This window comes from Tenebrio molitor, chromosome 5, assembly GCF_963966145.1.
Source record: "Tenebrio molitor chromosome 5, icTenMoli1.1, whole genome shotgun sequence".
Lineage (NCBI taxonomy): Eukaryota > Metazoa > Arthropoda > Insecta > Coleoptera > Tenebrionidae > Tenebrio > Tenebrio molitor.
Window position 1 is genome coordinate 7,841,584 of NC_091050.1, and position 18,681 is coordinate 7,860,264.

At 36.8% G+C, this 18,681-nt stretch overlaps 3 protein-coding genes across 3 annotated transcripts; 2 read left to right on the forward strand and 1 right to left on the reverse strand.

Moving 5' to 3' along the window:
- Window positions 1-2,798: 2,798 nt before the first annotated feature.
- Window positions 2,799-4,872, forward strand: LOC138131800 (glucose dehydrogenase [FAD, quinone]-like). The gene is made up of 3 exons (XM_069049008.1): window positions 2,799-3,076; window positions 3,134-3,587; window positions 3,644-4,872. The coding sequence occupies exons 1-3, from the start codon at window positions 2,842-2,844 to the stop codon at window positions 4,791-4,793; spliced, it is 1,839 nt and encodes a 612-aa protein (XP_068905109.1). The 5' UTR covers window positions 2,799-2,841; the 3' UTR covers window positions 4,794-4,872.
- Window positions 4,873-9,152: 4,280 nt separating this feature from the next.
- mfas (midline fasciclin) lies at window positions 9,153-16,823 on the forward strand. Its single transcript, XM_069049587.1, has 9 exons — window positions 9,153-9,313; window positions 12,510-12,902; window positions 14,246-14,437; window positions 14,494-14,758; window positions 14,814-14,935; window positions 14,984-15,333; window positions 15,390-15,916; window positions 15,968-16,313; window positions 16,363-16,823. Exons 1-9 carry the CDS (start codon window positions 9,252-9,254, stop codon window positions 16,605-16,607), a joined length of 2,502 nt encoding a protein of 833 aa, XP_068905688.1. The 5' UTR covers window positions 9,153-9,251; the 3' UTR covers window positions 16,608-16,823.
- Window positions 16,587-18,608, reverse strand: mah (mahogany). The gene is made up of 6 exons (XM_069049591.1): window positions 18,366-18,608; window positions 18,083-18,316; window positions 17,901-18,033; window positions 17,589-17,845; window positions 17,336-17,542; window positions 16,587-17,284 (listed from the first exon to the last, which is right to left on the reverse strand). The coding sequence occupies exons 1-6, from the start codon at window positions 18,514-18,516 to the stop codon at window positions 16,830-16,832; spliced, it is 1,437 nt and encodes a 478-aa protein (XP_068905692.1). The 5' UTR covers window positions 18,517-18,608; the 3' UTR covers window positions 16,587-16,829.
- Between the last annotated feature and the right edge of the window lie 73 nt (window positions 18,609-18,681).

The window sequence follows — 18,681 nt, forward strand, 5'->3', positions numbered from 1 at the left end:
ATGTAAATTTCACTTAACAAAGTCACCCAGAGCCAGAAATACCTACTACTTCACCTGTGATCTCTTGCTATTTTAAGCGTGACTTTGTTTTATGAAATTTTCTACAGAATCGACAAAGTAATCTCAAAAAATTCTCACTTGCGGTACCTACTTGCCGCATTACACCGCATCTTGGTAAAGAAATAGAAACTGAAATATTTAATAAAATCAGTATTTCATTTTAAAAATAGAATCGTAGTGGATAGCAACAAAGGTATTTATCATTAATTATAAACTATTGTTTTTGAATCATTTCATATTAATTATGATCTTGGAAGTTTTGGTTTATTAGTTTTAATACTTTGTAAGAGAAAGGTTAACAAGTAACCTTTGTACCTATGCATTATAAGAAAAATGTTTAGAAATTATGCAGCATGTTTAAATCAATTTAAACAATTTTTTGTTAACAATTTATTCTTGAAATAATTAAATTAATGAGTAAACATTTGTTGAAAATAATGCACCTAAAGTTAAAGTTAACTGTAGGTTACTTTACTTACTTACCTTTAGTTACCTATTTGTTATAACAATGTTTTCGTATATTTTAATCTGTAGTTAAATTTAACTCACGTTGGTGAAACCGGCCCATAGAATAATTATTGTTTATAATAAATGTTTTAAAAGCATAGACTAAATTAACATTCACATTCAACATTTAAATATTTTTGAAATAAATTATTATCTACCTAATTGAAAAATGCTCCGACATGATAAATTTTGTCTTAATTAGACATTTTTGTTTTCTTTCTGTCTAAATGTAAGGTTAAAATTACAAAAAATAAATGAATTATGTTTGGAGCAAAAAATATTTAAAAACGACGCGGTTAGCCAATGGTGATAAAAAAAAAACGTATGGAAAATTTTACCACCGGTCCTCTGGAGCGCTGCTGGAACTGTCGAATTCATCTTCGGGGCCGGTGTCAATTGGTGGACCGATGTCTCTTTGACGCCGGAGTGAGTCTGGAAAGAGCCGGGTGGGTCCCTCTCCTAGAGATGCAGGTCCGTCTCGAAGAAGAGTATCGTCTTTTTGTCCAGCTCGCTTTTACACGCTCAGAGCGTGAACGAAACTAAACGAATTTCGGCCGGCGTCACCTATTTATAGGAAAGTTAGGAGCCAGCTCATTGGCCGGCCAATGAGAGAACAGAGTGCCCAGAACAAAAACGGCGCCCGGGTGACAAAAAGTAATATATAATCAAGATATTTTAAAATAAATTGTAATCATGTTAAAGAACTCGGTTTTCGGTTTAGTGTTTACTGTTTATATAACCTGTATTAGGTACTTAGGTATATAAAATGTATCAACGAACCAAAAAATAAAATTATTTCAATTTAAGATTTTATTATTACTCGTTCTAAGACGTGACGTTATCGTAATTGTTAGAATAGGTAACTGACAACAAAATACAATTTTGTAATAAGAAAAATCAGCGTTACGTTTTAAGTTCATTGCATAAAGCTGTGGGACTTGTTGCATTCACGCTTTGAAATGGCCACACGTTGAGTAACAAAAATTAGAATAGAAAAACACTGTATTTAACAAAGAACAGACACATACTTACGTGTTGTCGAAAGAAATTGTGTTCTCCAATAACTAGAAGCAAAATTGGAAATATATTTAAGAGATTTAATTTATCACCAGAAGATTGATTTTTTCCGACGTTTCCGCTGGAACACTTCCAAGATGAGTCAAATTAAATAGTTAAATCCGGTTAAATGATAAAACTCTTGCATTTATTATAATTAATATTTTAACTACATAATTATACGGGGTCATTATAAATTATTGTACCATCGTAGGTGGCTGTGCGCTGTGCTTTAGGTGCGCCGCTACTCCCACTAGTTGTTACAAACATTTATAATGACCTGTATGTGATATAATAAAAATTAGAATAGGTACCTACCTAGAAATTTATACCTATAACAATATCGTCCTAGTGTAAAGGTTTTCTGAAAAATTTGACTAAACATTTTTATTCTGAAAAATATTTTGAAAAAGAATTCCACCACATGAACGTCATGTTTGCCTTTTCCACTGATAGTTTCATTTTTCTTTTAATATTATTTAATTGTGAAGGAAAAACGTACTGTTTAATTACTGGACATTGTCCATTGATTGATTGATTATAATAAATGGCTAGTTTATAGTTTATGTAATATAATATATACAATGCGGGCGTAAATAATTTAATAATATTAATAATAATAATTTCCCTGTAACTTTTGAACCACTCAAAGATAGATACATTGGACAAAAAGTAAATCAAATGGCTTCAAGTTTACTACCTTTTGTCGTAAAACTGATCTAAATAGGAATTTGTAAACATGGTTGTGAGGGCGCTGTCAACTTTCTAATTTTAAACAGCAAGGTGTGACTTGATCAAGTGTTGGGTCGTTGAAAGGTTGGATAGAGAATTGAAAGATCTTTCAAATCATATATCACCTAACCCCCATTGCTTTTTGAAATTTCGAAGTTGACACTGTCTCCGGCGCCATCTTTGCAGGTTGAACTTACGTGGGAAATGTGAAACCAATTTGTTCACAGTTTTTGTTTTTGTTTTCTCTGGTTCAAATGTTGGAAAGGGAGGAGGGACTATTTAGGTCCACACTATGTATAATAATATAATGATAACGAAGTCAATACATATTTTAAAAAACATTAATTAAGTAGCAGATAGCCAAGAACCAGTACTTATATAGATTTTTTAAATGTATTTAATCGACTGTCTCCTTTATATAAAAACTACGTAAAGCAAATGGAATATTATTTTATTGACTAAACAATTGTGACTGAGAAGTTAAAAATGCACGCTTTTCTCTTCTTCACGGTGTTTGCTTTGACTAACTCTCAAACAATCTTCGAGAGTCTTCTCAATTTTATTGAGGAAGGTGATTCCCACACTCTAGCTGAACCTCCTAACACACCCGTTTTATTACCCGAATACGACTTCATAGTGGTGGGTGCTGGGACTGCTGGATGCGTTTTGGCAAACAGATTGACGGAAAACCCCCTTTGGAGAGTTCTTTTACTCGAAGCAGGTAAGATAAGGAGAATGAACGAATACTCTCCATCAATTTTCAATCGAACATTATCAGGTCAGGCTGAGAACTATATAATGGACGTACCCTTATTTTTAAATTTTCTGCAATTTACCGAAGCCAACTGGAACTACAAAACTGAACCTAGCGAAAAATTCTGCTTGGGCATGAACAATCGACAGTGCGTTTGGCCTCGTGGTAAGGTAGTGGGAGGATCGAGTGTTCTTAATTACATGTTATATACAAGAGGAAACCGGAGGGATTATGATAATTGGGAGAAATTGGGCAACGAAGGATGGGGATTCAAAGATGTATTGCCCTATTTCAAAAAAATAGAAAATTTTATGGTACCTGAGCCGTACAATGAGTCGTACCACAACCACGATGGATATCTGGGAGTTAGTTATACGCCGTTTAAGACACGAGTTGCAGATGCTATACTCGAGTCTAGCATTCAATATGGACTTAAACATGTCGATTATAACGGACCTACGCAAGTAGGGGTGTCTAGGTAAACTGAAAAAAAAACACACGTCTATATTGAGTGTTTCGATTATTCTTATTTAGATTTCAAGTTTCTATGAAAAATGGAGTCAGGGAGAGTTCGAGTAGAGCGTACTTGCATTCCATCAGAAACCGCCACAATTTTCACATACGAAAAGGATCAATGGTCACTAAAATTTTGATAGATCCTCAAACCAAAACTACCGAAGGAGTAGAATTTGTCTCCGATGGCCACAAATACGTCGTCAGAGTGTCCAAAGAAGTCATCGTTTCAGCGGGAGCAATCAATTCCCCTCAACTATTGATGCTATCAGGTGTCGGCCCTAAAAAGCACTTGGCTGAAATGGGTATCCCACTTTTAGCAAATTTAAAAGTAGGCTATAATCTAATGGACCACATTTCTTCAGGAAGTTTAACATTCGTTATTGACAAACCGTACACTTTGAATTTTGAACAAGCAACATCTTTACAGAACTTAAAGCAGTACTTTAACCATCACACAGGTCCTATTACTGCTCCAAATATGTGCGAGGTCGTAGTTTTCTACGACCTCAAGAATCCAACAGATTTAGATGGATACCCAGATATAGAAATCATCACGTTCGCAACGTCCTTTGTCTTTTTTCCGGTAGCGTACAAAAGTTTGGGAATAACAGATCAGCTCTACGACACGATTTGGAAACCTATTGAAAACGGTCACTCTTTCGTGATTATGCCCATGTTGTTGCGTCCAAAAAGTAGAGGTCGCATCATTTTGAGAAACAAAGATTACAAATCGAAACCTCGTATCTTTCCAAATTACTTTGCTGTCCAAGAAGACTTGGATACCCTCGTTGCAGGTGTTCGCTTAGTTTTGAACATTACAAAACAACCAGCGCTGTTAAAGTTGGGGACCAAGCTTCACGATATTCCTCTACCCCAATGTGCACGATTTCATTTTGGAAGCGATCAATATTTTGAATGTGCGACAAGAGTGTTGTCTTTAAATTTTTTTCACTACAGTGGCACCTGTAAAATGGGCCCCAGGACTGATAAAAGGGCCGTGGTTGACCCCAGATTGAAGGTTTATGGGATTAAGGGCTTAAGGGTTATTGATGCGTCCGTGATGCCGGAAATACCAGCGGCGCACACCAATTCGCCAACTTATATGATTGCAGAAAAGGGCGCCGACATGATCAAGGAGGATTGGTCCTTTCCAGTCGAACGTAGTTAACGAGATAATATTTATTTAAATTGATAAATTGATATTTAAAAATGATCCATTCAAGTTTCATTGTATTTAATTTTTGGAAAGCAGGGGTTCACTTTTCTCTCTATTCGAGAAAAGGACGCTGAACTGTGAACAACAGTTTGTGCATTTTATTATCAATAAAACAACAATAATAGCAATATGAGTATGTCCTCGTATTTGTATTTGCACTTTGACTAGGTTACAAGTTTATAACCATATTGTTCGGCGCAATAAATTACTTTCTAGGAAAGGTCTGAATCATCTAAAACAATTTTTAAATGAATATCTCTACTGAAACAATAGAAACCATAGTATATAATTATTACAAACATTTCTTTGAAATCGCAAAATTTTATTACCACAACATGACATCGTGATAAAATAGTAATCAACAACAGAATTGCATACCAGATTAAGTAATATGTTGGTGCAGAGTCATTTGACGTTGCTGGAAATGAAATATTTTCATTTCGGAATATACTGTTTCAATAAGGGTTGTTTCATTAACAATTCAGGTTTTGCAATACAATTTTAATTTTTACTATGGGATGGTAATAAAAGAATAAAGGTACTTCTGGTTTACTATTTTAAAAGGAAAAGATTAACAGTAACATTTTATGCTTTAAATATATTATGTATGTTTTGTAATAAATATGTAGAAATCGTTTTTAAAACAATGTTATTTAAAAGAATATGTATTTACTTTTTTTTTTTGTTTGGAAATAATTTGAAGTGATTCCATATTAAATAAAATTATGTATTATGTTTTTTCATTCTTTCATGTTTTAATTTTTATTTGAAACACGAAATTAGCAATAGAAATTATCAGTTCGTAAAATAACAAAAGAAGCTGATTGCGTTTCCACTGAAAAATGTTAAACAATAAAGTTTCCCAATATTGATAAGAATTTGTAGAAAACAGTCAGGAAATTATTTTTGGATTAATACTGGACAGCGTTGAAACACTCGCTTCGCGTTAATGGGCCAAAAAAAGAGATTGATTGAATTTTAGAATTTACAACTTCCTGTACGTAGACACGTGATCGTTGGCTCGTAATAAAATTATGTTTTAAAACAAACAGAATCAATTTTAAATTTTACGCCGACCGTACAAAGCTGTCGAACGTGTTGCATTCATGCCTTGAAATGTGCATGTGGAGTAATAAACATTGTAATAACAAAAATATCGCAGTTGTGCTTTAAATAAAATGAATGGAAACTGTTTCCGTTCGTTCATATTGCAGAAATAAGACCATTTCAGGTTTAAACTGTCACTAGAACGTTGCTTCATTTGGACCATCTGTCACTCTGTTTTCAGAGGACCTAAAAACAATCCGGAACCCGGGTTGAGTCCTGAAAAACCTGGAGCACCTTACCTAGGAAAAGACTGAACTCAGCACTATAGCATGATTAGCATGATTACTATGATTGGGAACAGTACAGAACCCAAGGAGCCAACAGATGTAGCCTCCTCTAAACTAGTATTTTTACCAAATACCTACTACTTGTATTAATATCTATTCTATTCTTTTGTCTTCGTTGAATTATTAAATAATTACTTCTAAAAAGTAATTAAAGAAGACTGCACAAAATACATTATAAATGCAAAAATTTTTATTTTTACAAACGTGTTTTTCAGGGTTATTTTAATCATTCCCATCTGCAAAGTGTTTCAACACCGCCGCGATATTTTAATTGCCACAACATACTTGCTATAACCTTTCTTATTCGGATGCTCTCTAAACGCCAGGAAAAATATGTTCATTTTAGCTAGTCTTTAAATTTACAACTAAAAACAAACCAAATTTAATGGAGGGAGCAACAAAACAAGAAATACCTACTTTTAGTATTCTAACATCCTGCTGCAGCTTACAAAGAAACTAGAAGCAGCAGACGTCAAATTCTAAAACTGTGGCAAAATATACAGTTTCTGGTCGAGTTTACCTTTCAGAATAAAAACAGTTATTCGATAAAGACTAAAGTTTTTATTGTCTTAAACGACCTTTTAACATAACTTTAAATTCTGCAAACTATCGGAAGAGTATCTACGAGTACCTACATTTTGAAATTGATAAAGAAATTAACCATTTTGCTTTTATTCCTTTGATTTGAAACGAACAATTTTTACTTTATACTTTAATTACCTACCGTAAAAATAATGACAGTAGAAAAAATCTACGTCGACTCCAAGGAGTTGGAAGTTATTTTAGTTATTATCGATTAGCTGACAGTGGAATTGTACGAGTTGTGCTGATAAGGTTAAAGCAATCGGAATTTACACTTTAACAAAAATGTCAAAAACAAAACGTATTACACTAGTGAGGATATAATTCACGTGTCACATGATCCATTTTCAACAATTTTAATTGGCTGAAACAAGGTAGTTAGAAATTATCACAACAATAATAATAACAAAAGAAAACATCACTTTATTTTGGTTGGTTTTCAACGGTAACGACATTATGTCAAATTTGACAGTTAAAAATGTTTCTTTAAATTGCGCGATTATAAGCTGAAAAAAGGTGAAAAAATTGTTGGGAAGACATCATTGCATTCTATATGTTTCAAAGATCGTAAAGTATGTAATTAGTAAATAGATTTGTAATTTAAAATTTAATTCAAGTTATTAGAAATAGTTATTTATTTAACGAGTTCGTGTGTAATTTTGGCTTTTTTTGGCATGAGTGGACCAGTTTAAAACTCGAGTGAAACGAGAGTTTTAAAGGTCCACGAGTGCCAAAAAAGCCCAAATTACACAAGAACGAGTTGAATACAACGTTTTTTTTTGTTCGACGAGCCCCTTAAAGGCTCCAAATCGCTAAAAATCTTTAAAATTAGCTTGACGTTTCGTTTTGACAAGTTGTCAAATTTATCAAAATCCGTTCACACAGGCGAAAATTCTCAAATTCTGACAGTGTCGAACAAAAAATGATATTTTTCTTATTCTCAAAAATCTCCTTTCAGTAAAAATTATGTACATACTTATATCTTTTTGCAAATATTTCTTCATTTGTAAGCACGTTAAGTATTCGTTTCTATTTTATTGCGGGCATATCAAGTAAAACTCAAACGATAAATCTGGCACACATGAAGCGATATCAGATCAGATTACTGATTAATTATTTTAAAAATTAAATTAGAAAATATCGGTCTTAAAATGGTCCACCACCTTGTAGATGTGTTGTCACAGAATGTTTTCAATTACTTTGCAATGTTATTTTTATAAACAAACTGTGTTTACTTTGGCATTACATAAAACTTTTTCTTGCCGTTTTTCTAGAAAATTATGACAAAGAAAACAAACAAAGTAGCACTAGTTAGCTGATATCATTAATCACTCTGCAAGTTGTTTTTATAAACAAATTTAATTTCACATTGACATTACATTAAAAGTCTGAGTTTTTCTAGAAAATCTCGATAAATAAAGAGCAAACAAAACGTGAATCGATTTCTCAACAAAACAATAATTAATAAGCTATTTACAACTCGCAATATTCTAGTCTGCATCTATTAATTATTTTTTTAATGTTAGTAATCATAATCATGCAAATTAATTTAATAGATGGTCTTTTAAAAGAGGAAGGCGGATTAAAGTGTTAACTCTTCATTTATGCTATGAACGACCTTCTTTCAGTAATTCATTAAATGTAAAAAATTGTAATTGAATACTATCTTAGCATTTGTTGTCATATTTAATTTATTATATGTTTATTCCTGGATTTGTAAGCAGATAATTAAGATACGGCAAGAAATTTCTCTTCACCGGATGTGGAGGTCAGTTGTTGAAAATATGTAACAGAGTAGGTATGTTTTCAATGAAGATAAAATAAATTGTAGGTGTCCAATTATATTGCTTGGACAGTCATTAGTTCATCATAATTTTATACATTTAAATATATTACTGCGAAGTAGAGAAAAAAGCTCCTTTTGATAATTACATGCATTAGAAGGTACTTAAGCATTCATAGCGGTTCTGGAGAACAACTGGTTATCAGTAGTCGGAACGCTAATTTATCGAAACAACTTTACTGTCCCGGAAAGTTCCAGAATATAAATTCGTCTGGTCTCGTATTGAACGTATTATCAGCTCTTAGAAAGACGTCAACGGAATGGTAGACTTTTCTCCGTTCTTGGAACACGTAATATGAATAGGAAGATGGTCGACTTTCATCTCGCATCGTTCCACAATCCGCGGTCCCATCTCTCCATCCACCCAGCGATGGTTTCAACTGGTACAGATGAAGATAAATAAAATAAAACAGAGTTGACCTAACGGTGGTTATCACTGGCCCTGATGATGAGCACCAGTCCCCACCAGCACCTACGACAACGTTTATATACAGGGACCACGGCGAAGAAACTCCAGTGTTTAGTAAATTGCGCGAAGTGGTCCGAGCAAGACAAAGAGTTAAAGAGTGGTTTCGAAGCGACATTGCAACGATGCTAAAAAAGGCATTGATTTTGGGTTTCTTCATTTCCCACGTCTGCTGCCAACGGTTCAAGTAAGTCTTTTTTACACCCAAAAACGGTAACAAAAGTACAAATTTCAAATGTTAACCCAGACTATTCTTAAAATCTTGCACGGTAATTGTGTTAATTTTTTTTTCATTAGTTCTGCTCTCGATGGAAAATTTATTCAAATCAATTTTTTCCAAAATAGCAGGAAGAGTTTGTTTGCTTATATTTTGCCAAACTACACCGTTAGCGGCGTTTTTGCACACAAAAGGACTCGCCAGTCGAAAACCTTTCAAATTTATTGATCTCGACCGTAATTTGTTACTGACATACCTAGTTAAGACTGCATAAATTAACACACGGAATTGTTTTTTCCCAATTGCAAATTGCCTTCTTAAAAATTATATTCGAACGGAGTGATTGGCAAAAGGAAGCAAAACGTTACATGCAATAACCTGCAACCTTGGACCTTTGTTAAGAGAATTTGCAGACGTTCAATTTTTTCATCGACTCATGCTGCAAATGAAGAAATTTGAACATGTTTTCGAGTCGTCACTTTTGCTTGACAAGCTCTTAACGTCGCAATGTTAATGTTAAACTCTTGTAAACAATTGGTCACTTTAGATATGATACAACCGGCGGAGCTAAATTAACACCGGATGTGCTTAAGAAGGTAAAGGTAAATAGGAATGACACGGATTGGAAAGTGCCTCAAAGGTTTGTTTTGTTGTTGTTACGTAAGATTTTTGGGAGATGACCTGTTTTACCGTCTATTGTCTGATGGTTTAATTAATTTGCAAAAATTGGATATTACTCAAGAATCGTGAACTACGAGTATTTGGATCGTGAGTTTGGTATCGTGGGACTATCTTAATTTATTAAACTGACTCATATCGGGATTAAATTTGCATACAAATTAATTTTCAAATACAAAACGATATAATTTAGTTGATTTTGGACAGCAACCATATTTATAAATTTTTTTATTTTGGTGTCGTGTTACTTCAAGGTGACTTTTTTTTGAAAATTTTGAAACTGTCGTACCTAATATGAATGATTACAATTTATCTGTTTGTTGGCAAGCGGTAAGCCGCAAACTATGAAAATGTGTACCAACGAGATTAAGAAATTGTATGTTATTATTTTTAATATGCCAGACCTATAATATATTTGCGATAAAAGAAGTCATTGAATAAAACTAAACAGATAAAATTTGAACAGTAGGAAGTCTACTAAACCAGTGGCCTTTATACAGTTAAGTTTTTTTTTGTTAGATTTGTATCAAAATAACGTTAAGTTGTCCGAGAGATAATTAACCAGTACATGTTTGTTGTTTAATAAAATTATCTGCCTTGCTAATTACCAAATCCGGAAGATTGCGTATTGTACACATGTATTAAAATTGCGAAAATTTAATTTGTTTCACTCTAAATGTGTTATGCTATTAAAATATTGGTTTTGTTTAATAAAAATGTATATTGTATGTTTAAATAAATTGCAGGTTAAGAGTGCTTTGTTATTTACACCTTTTACACCACCTGAATGACAGTCCAAAGCCCTATTGATCTGAAATTTATTTGCCCACGTGATATATTTATTCACCTTTTTAAAATGATTGTATTGCAAAATAGAAAACTGTTATTTTCACAATTTTGTTGTTTCATTTAATTGGATAACAGCTGATCGTTTGAGGAGTCGCAAATACAATAGAAATATGTACTTAATACTTCATTATAATTTAATACTATTTTTAAATTATGGTCATTCTGAATACAATGTGGAAAGTGAAAAGGCGTTAAATGATGATCCACGAATTAAAAAACAAGACGCTTTCATAAATTTCTACTCGACTTGTGACTTATTTAAGATAAAGCGTTTGAGCTAATGTTTGATTCTGGTAAACAATTGCGCTCACAGTTGAATCACGAAGCAATTTGTTTATTTTCTGAGGCAGTTTTGAAAGGAGAAATCAAAAATAAAAACAATTAATAATAAAAATTGTTTTTTTTTGTTCGACACTGTCAGAATTTGAGAATTTTCTCCTTTGTGAACGGATTTTGATAAATGTGACAACTTGTCAAAACGAAACGTCAAGTTAATTTTAAAGATTTTAAGCGATTTGGAGTCTTTAAGGGGGTCGTCGAACAAAAAAACGTTGTATTCAACTCGTTCGTGTGTAAATTGGGCCTTTTTTGGCCCAATTTACACACAAATAAACTACTATTTTAAATATTTCGTGTGAGTTAGGAGCAGATTTATTGGTCATAGAATTTACGTTTACGGAATGCACGGAATAAAAATAAAGTTGTTCATTTTGAGAAACAAAGTTGTTGCCGGGACCAAAACTCCAGAAAATTCTTTATTTTGTAAGAAAATCTAACTTGAGGGACTTGGCTATCAAATCGATAATAATAAAAGAATGCAACGGAAACAATAATGATTGCACTTGCCTTTTTAAGAATCGATAGGAGCTTCAAGGTGAGCTTCTAACTGACGAGAAAATATCCGCTTGAAAGTTTTCAATTTTAGAACATTTTTAGACTTTGCTAACGAATATTTAAATAACTGTGTCAATATTTTGAACGCTCTGTACCTGTCACTACTTTTTTCATGTTTTTCCTCTTTTAATGAATTAACCGCAAACATGTTAATGACCAGTAATACTTAATTTCCTAAATTAAACACGGTAACGCACAGTCGCTGTTATTGTTAATATAATTGAAGTTTTTCCGGTTGATTTACCAGGAGCCGACAGTACTTTTCCATAATGACTGTACTTACGGAAGGGTTAAATTATTGTAAGCAACGGTATTTACGAGTTAATGGGGCCATAAACTCCGGTCAGGATTTATAGCACCAGCAAAAAATCCTCAATTTTTAGGTTTATTGCAGCTGAAATGATCCAGCGAAATTACCTGTTTGATCATTTCAGCGTTGTAAACCAATATGTACTTGTTTTGTTGAAAAAATGTGTTCTCCAAATCCCATTTGTGGAATTTGATTATTGATTACCTACTTTGGATGATACAACACTGGGCGTAGCTACAAGGATACAACACGAATTAAAACGTATTTTATTAAATTTAAAACACAACAGGACAACAATCAGATTTGATAAATAATTCAAATCTTGTGATTCATAAGCCAAAATTTAAATAAGTTTGTCACCATTGCCAAGGTTAATCCGAAACTCCTTGATTTATGAATCCTCTTCGACGTTTTTCAATCTGCCTTTTTTTCCAGCGAATTCCATTTCGCAGACCCCTTCTCCCAGTCATGGAACTGGCACAGCCGCCACAACCTGTTCCCTGAGGAACGAGACGTCGAGGAAATAACCGAAAGAGAACGAGAACCTTTGGGCCCCAACTACCAAGACCCCGTCCAAGCCGGCACCGACGAGAAACCCGTCCTCCAGCCCAAACCTCAGAAGCCTTCGTTCAACCCGTCGGCCATCCCTGGAGGCGTCGTCGACGTTGACGCCGCTCCAGGCGCCGCTCCCTTCCCGGGGACCTTCCCCGAATCCGACTTCGGCTTCTCTTCCTTCGGAGGCGGTCAGTACCCCGGCGGCGGCGGCAGTCTCTTGGGACTGGGAGGATTCTTCGGCTCCGTCAGCGACCTGAAACCATGGTGGAAAGGGTGAGTCTCACACAGCAAAAAATGTTTTGAAACACGCCTAGTAAACCAGAGGTTTTGTGGGTTAATTGATTTGTAAACTTGAGCGCCGTATCCTTGCGTGATAAATCCTATTAGTGTCACCGTTGCTGTACCCGTGCTTTTGCCACCAATTTCTCTCGCTCCGGGTACCATCATTGCCACCGGGCGGTACCACCTGCGATTGGGGCCTTTTCGGTAAAATTTTCGGCTCACACGTGAAAGCGCCACAGAATTATGGCATTTCTATTTCGCGTACGTAATTATAACTGAATGGCGTATGCACAAACTCTTCGAGTTTCTAACTTTCTATCGACTTTCGACAACCAACACAAAAATGGCACTTTGAACTATTTGCTTGCTCATCAAAATATAATGACAGAAAAGTAGGTCTCCTATCGTTTTGATATGTGGATTAAGTTAATTAGGCTTAAGCGAGTTCACTGAACCAAGTGATTGTTTTAATTGCATAAAAAATTAGCAGACGTTCGAGGTGTGAAACAGGTTGGTTGTTAATTTTGTAAACAGAGCGTCGCAACAGTACCATCGTGCTTTTTCGACGACCCACAAAAATCACCTCGACATCGGCGATTAATTTGTCTCAACTCAGCTATTTCTTTTACGATTGCTTATCCTTGATTCGGTTTATTATTTTCAAATCTGTCACCTACTCCAGTGTAACAAGGCCGCACTTTTCACGGGTCGTAAATACAGATTTGCTTCATTTCAACAAGATCTCTCTCCTTAAATCCTGTTTTTTATTCTGCACAGGTGAATGAATTATGCACATCGTTATGTCGAGAAGTGTTATGTCACGATAGACTTAGAGAGTTAGTGACGTGTCCTCAGATCATGCCAAATCTCAATCAGTACTGATTTTTTTTTGGTTGCATTTTTTGTCAATAACGTTTCTTTGCATTGAACACTTTGCCAGTGTACAAGCCGGTTAATTATAGACAGGAAATTAAATCGCGCTATTAAAACGTCCTTTGCAGGGATTGATTGTATAATAGCTCCATACTCTTCTAAAAGCCAATTTAGTTGATCGAGTTAATTTTAAATGAGTCATCCGCTACCAAGTTATTGTTTCCATTTATCATAATAACATTACAGTTAGCTCACCCGCGTTGCATTTTAGAACAGTCTAGAAAGTTCCACTTTAGCAAAAACGACATGAAAGGTCCGAAGAAGGTGACCTCAAATCGATTTTTTTATTGTTGTTGACTTCGATCCTTCCTATCACTAATCATTTATAATTACCAGCGCTAGATCTAATTAACAGCACCAATGATCGATTCGTTGTGGTCTATTTGAAATGTGTATTTTAGTCCTAACGTGTGCATCGAGAGAGAAGAATCCGCCGACGACGAGGACGACGACGAAGAAGATGCTGGTGAAGCTATCGAAGCCAAGAAGAACGAGACCGAGAACCAGACGGAAAAAGTCCCCAACTTCTTCTCGACGGCCATCAGCCTCTCCAACTGTCGCCAATCCGCAAACAAATACGAATGCGTTACCAAGTGAGTATTTCGTCAGCGCAATTAACCACACTTGCTAAGTGTCTTTTCGGGTTTAGAATTAACAACCACGGCGTCGTGAAAACCTTCACGGTTCGTTACAAGTGTTGTTATGGGTTTATGCGTACGAAAGGAACCTCGGGATGTGAGAAACAACTCGAGTTGAAACCGCTTTTGGACACCATCAACGACCTGGACGCCAAGGTGTTCCGAAACCTCGTCCAGAGCACCGGCCTGGAGGACACCTTCAAGAACGGCAACTACACGGTCTTCGTGCCGACCGACGTGGCTCTCAACGAGTTCAACGAGAAGATGACCGAGCTGGTAGGTAATCGTGCGACGATTGCGGAACGAGGAAGTGCAGTTTTTGCGATTGCAGAATAACGTCGACCTGAGAGGCGATGCGAAGAACGCTCTGTCCAACAACGAGCTGGTGCTCAGTCACGCAGTCGCCGGTTTCGTTGACCTAACGGACTACGCGAATGAAGACATCATTTACAGGTAAGCGGTCACGAACGGCATCGCGGTTTGCTCAAAGTCACTTTGCAGCGAGAACAAGAACAGCTCCATCAGAATCAACACGTATCCGACACAGAATTACGAAGAAAAGATGGTCACGGTTAACTGCGCACGAATTACCAAACCCAACAATTTAGCCAGTAACGGTATTGCTCACTTGATCCAAGGAGTTGCGGTTCCGGCCACGCAGAGCCTGCAAGATATCATCAAAGAACACAGGAAGTTGACCAGTTTGAGGAAGGCCCTGGAAAGCACCGACTCCTTCAAGAATCTCAGAGAGAATGGTCACTACACCATCTTTGCCCCGACTGATGAGGCCTTTGACAAACTAGACCCGGCGGTTAAACAAAAACTGTTGAGAGGAGACGCGTGTGCTGTCAGTAAGTCTCGCAAAGTCTGCTAATGGAAAAGTAAGTACTGAGACAATTCTTTCAAGGTATAATCAAGCACCACGTCACGGCCCATACCGTGTGTTCTGCGGCAATTAACGGCAACGCCACTACTCACAACATCGAAGGCGACATCTTGAACCTCGAACGAAACTCAGACGATCAGCTCATCTTGGAGGAGAAATCGAAAATCATCGAGAGCGACATCATGGCCACCAACGGTGTCATCCACCTGATCGACACCATTCTGATCCCGGACTCGGCGCTCCACATCAATGCCGCACTGAAGAACGAAAACTTAACCAAGTTCAACGAACTCATCCAGGAGGCAGGATTCGCCGAAGACATCGACAATCTCAACAACGCCACAGTTTTCGCTCCGTCGAACGAGGCGTTCGAAGATCCCGCCGTGGTCAAAAAGTTGGAAGAGATCAAAGGCGACAAAGAGAAGTTGCGGGATCTGATACTCTATCACACTCTCTCAGGGCAACTGCAGTCTTGCGATATGAACAACAATGCGGTTTTGAAAACAAACGATCACGATAAAGAACTGCGACTCAATCTCTATTCCACTGTAAGCATTGTTACTGTTCAATTAATCTTGATTTGTAATCTTCTTTTTTAGTTGCCATTGTTCACCAACGTTATAAATCGGGCGACGATAAACTGTGCCAGAGTCGTTGGTTTTGATGAAAAATCTTGCGGATCAGTGATCCATGAAGTTAGCAAGGTTCTATTACCTCCGACACAGAATATTCTTGACCTGATTCACAGTGAATCAAAGTACTCCACTCTCAGCAGCATTATCAAAGACACAGAGGTGGAAAAAATCTTGCAGGAGAACAACAGGTCGATCACGTTCTTGGCACCGACGGATGAGACTTTGGCCGCAGTCGACGAGGCAGACTTGAAGACCTTGAAAGAGGACAAAGACAAAGCTACCACGGTTTTGAAGAATCACATCTTGACAGGTAATCGATCGCGGATGTTTTGTAGCGAGGCTTTAAACTGTCGTTGCAGAGGTGTTGTGTTGCTCTGGAGTGGGACCTCAGTCTTGGGGTTTCAACAGTTTGGTACCGACAATGTCGCGACAACATCTTCAAGTAGGAAGGACTGGAAGTCACCAAATTCGGATTGGTAGGGCTGTTGTAACAAGCTGTGATAATTTAGCTACGAATGGTGTTGTTCACACTGTCAACAAAGTATTATTCCCTCAAAGACCCACTTCCCCGAGCTTCGGAGGGTTCTTCTTGTTTGATTTCTAAGCTTCCGTTAACACGTAGGTTTATCCATAACTTGTAGATCTAGATTGTATTACAGAGTGATATTTTAAGTTAAGTACGACTGAAAAATGTACTTTTTTACTATCAATATTTTTACAAACGCACAGTGTAAATCTACTTTACTTATTTATAGTAATTTATAACAGTTAATCCGTATTGCCTAGTAATGACATTTATAAATAAAGACATTTAAAACTACCACGACTATGATTTCACCAAAGTTTTTGACACGTTGTAGATACAGGGTTGTGCAAAATCAGTAAAAGCAATTGCACTCTTGACGTTAACGTATGTTGTTACCACGGTGCAGACCGCGCTCACGGCGACTATTGTAACACAACACGCGATTTCAATACTTTTGCCCAACTCCTGTTCTTGTTTCCTGCAGCGATTGCCATCAGAGTTGGTCAACAAGCTTGTCTCTTCGTCGCCATTATAAACAGATTTGGTAAAATTTACGAGCGTGACCTCCTTCTCATGTTTGCTTTCTATCGATAACATTTTTAAGTAAAATAAAGGTGGCAGAATAAAAACTAGAGGTCCGGTAAGAGTTCCTCCGATCAATGACATGACTAGGTCGAATCGAGGCACGGATTCGGCGATCAACACCGCCAGGAGGGTGAGCGTTGTCCTTAAAACGCAACGTCGGTGATTGAACGCTGCAAATAACACGTTCATCGTGATTTGACCCGTTGAAGAGTTGTACTTGCCTCTGGATATCTCCATGCAGTCTTCCATGTGCTGATACAGAGCACTGTTGCTGACCGCTGAAGAAAGACAGAGCTGGAGAGCCACGAAGAACGCGGCGAAATGCAAAGGAATCGTGGTTGGGAGGGTCTCCAAGAGACTAGGTCTGACTGATGATCCAAATTTAATCGCGGCGGTTACGGTGACTGTCAAAAACATGGCCAAAGACACTGCAAAAATCCGTCACTTCCAGTTTTTTCTCTGCAAGTAACTCACAAGTAAATGCACCGATTACGGCTGAATTGAGTTTGGATTTTTCCTTCATGTCGACTTGAATTGTCAAAATACTTGGGTGGATGTCGTACTGAAACGATATTATTCCGTAGGAGATGAAAATCAGTTCCCATAAAGAGCGTTGCGATTTGAAAGCGTTATCGGTTTCAGGCGCCTGTTCCATCGAGCTGAAAATTAAACATCCCACGACCAGCAAGAATACCAGAATTACAATGGTCACGGAAATGGAACAAAGCAATCTAAAATGAATTTATGTCACAGGGGTCATTACACGTGAAATTCAATCTAAATTACTTCATATCTTTGGGGCTTCCTAGCCACAACACTGGACACAAAATCGTTCCCAAGATGATAATCCAGTAGCAAAATGACACATCGAATGCGTTGTCGCTAAGTCTCAATCCTAGCAGTTGCAGATTTTGGGAAGCTGCAACCGGAAGTGAGGGGGGGACTTACAAGTGATAAACTTGCCTCACCGACTATCAAATTTGGAATTCCGCCGCAAAAAATTGTCATGTCGACGAGGAACGACACGAAATTGGATAAACTTCTTCCGTAGGTAATTTCTGCGAGAGCGGAATAAGGGTATCTGTTTTTTCTTTCTAGTGACAAATCGATCTTTTCTGCTATGATCCAGCATTTTCCCAATAAAATGGCGGTGTAGATTTGGACCGAACAGACTACAGTTATCACCAGTGCGCCGTAAAGTCCTTAAAAATGTGTTAAGAGTTTCGTTTAAATGGTTGCAAATGCACATACCACAGTCTATGATGGCTTTTGGCAGTGCCACCACTGGAAACACTCCAAAAACATCCACTATGCAAATAATGGCGAAAATTACGGACAGCTTGTTGGTGCCAGAGCAGTTTTTTACGTGATCTAGTAATAAATTCCTCTCTGACGGCTCCATTTCTTGTCACTTTGCAAGTATATGGGTATCGACTGCACACGAAACCTCGAGAAGGTTTCACTTTGCATTAGAGTAAGGTATCAAATTACAAATGGAAGTGGATCGATTATTTGTAAAATATTTTGCGATGGATGTGTCTCCTGCTCTTTATTCCTTCATCACGAT

What these genes read in the sequence shown, in the direction of transcription:
- mfas (XM_069049587.1), top strand. Translation starts at nt 9,252, where the DNA reads ATGCTAAAAAAGGCATTGATTTTGGGTTTCTTCATTTCCCACGTCTGC. An exon ending in GTCTGCTGCCAACGGTTCAA is followed by an intron (nt 9,314 to 12,509) that starts GTAAGTCTTTTT and finishes CTTTTTTTCCAG; the next exon opens with CGAATTCCATTTCGCAGACC. An exon ending in GACTCAATCTCTATTCCACT is followed by an intron (nt 15,917 to 15,967) that starts GTAAGCATTGTT and finishes CTTCTTTTTTAG; the next exon opens with TTGCCATTGTTCACCAACGT.
- LOC138131800 (XM_069049008.1), top strand. Translation starts at nt 2,842, where the DNA reads ATGCACGCTTTTCTCTTCTTCACGGTGTTTGCTTTGACTAACTCTCAA. An exon ending in AGTTCTTTTACTCGAAGCAG is followed by an intron (nt 3,077 to 3,133) that starts GTAAGATAAGGA and finishes GAACATTATCAG; the next exon opens with GTCAGGCTGAGAACTATATA. An exon ending in ACGCAAGTAGGGGTGTCTAG is followed by an intron (nt 3,588 to 3,643) that starts GTAAACTGAAAA and finishes ATTCTTATTTAG; the next exon opens with ATTTCAAGTTTCTATGAAAA.
- mah (XM_069049591.1), bottom strand. Translation starts at nt 18,516, where the DNA reads ATGGAGCCGTCAGAGAGGAATTTATTACTAGATCACGTAAAAAACTGC. An exon ending in AATTCCAAATTTGATAGTCG is followed by an intron (nt 18,034 to 18,082) that starts GTGAGGCAAGTT and finishes TTCCGGTTGCAG; the next exon opens with CTTCCCAAAATCTGCAACTG. An exon ending in GGAAGCCCCAAAGATATGAA is followed by an intron (nt 17,846 to 17,900) that starts GTAATTTAGATT and finishes AATTCATTTTAG; the next exon opens with ATTGCTTTGTTCCATTTCCG.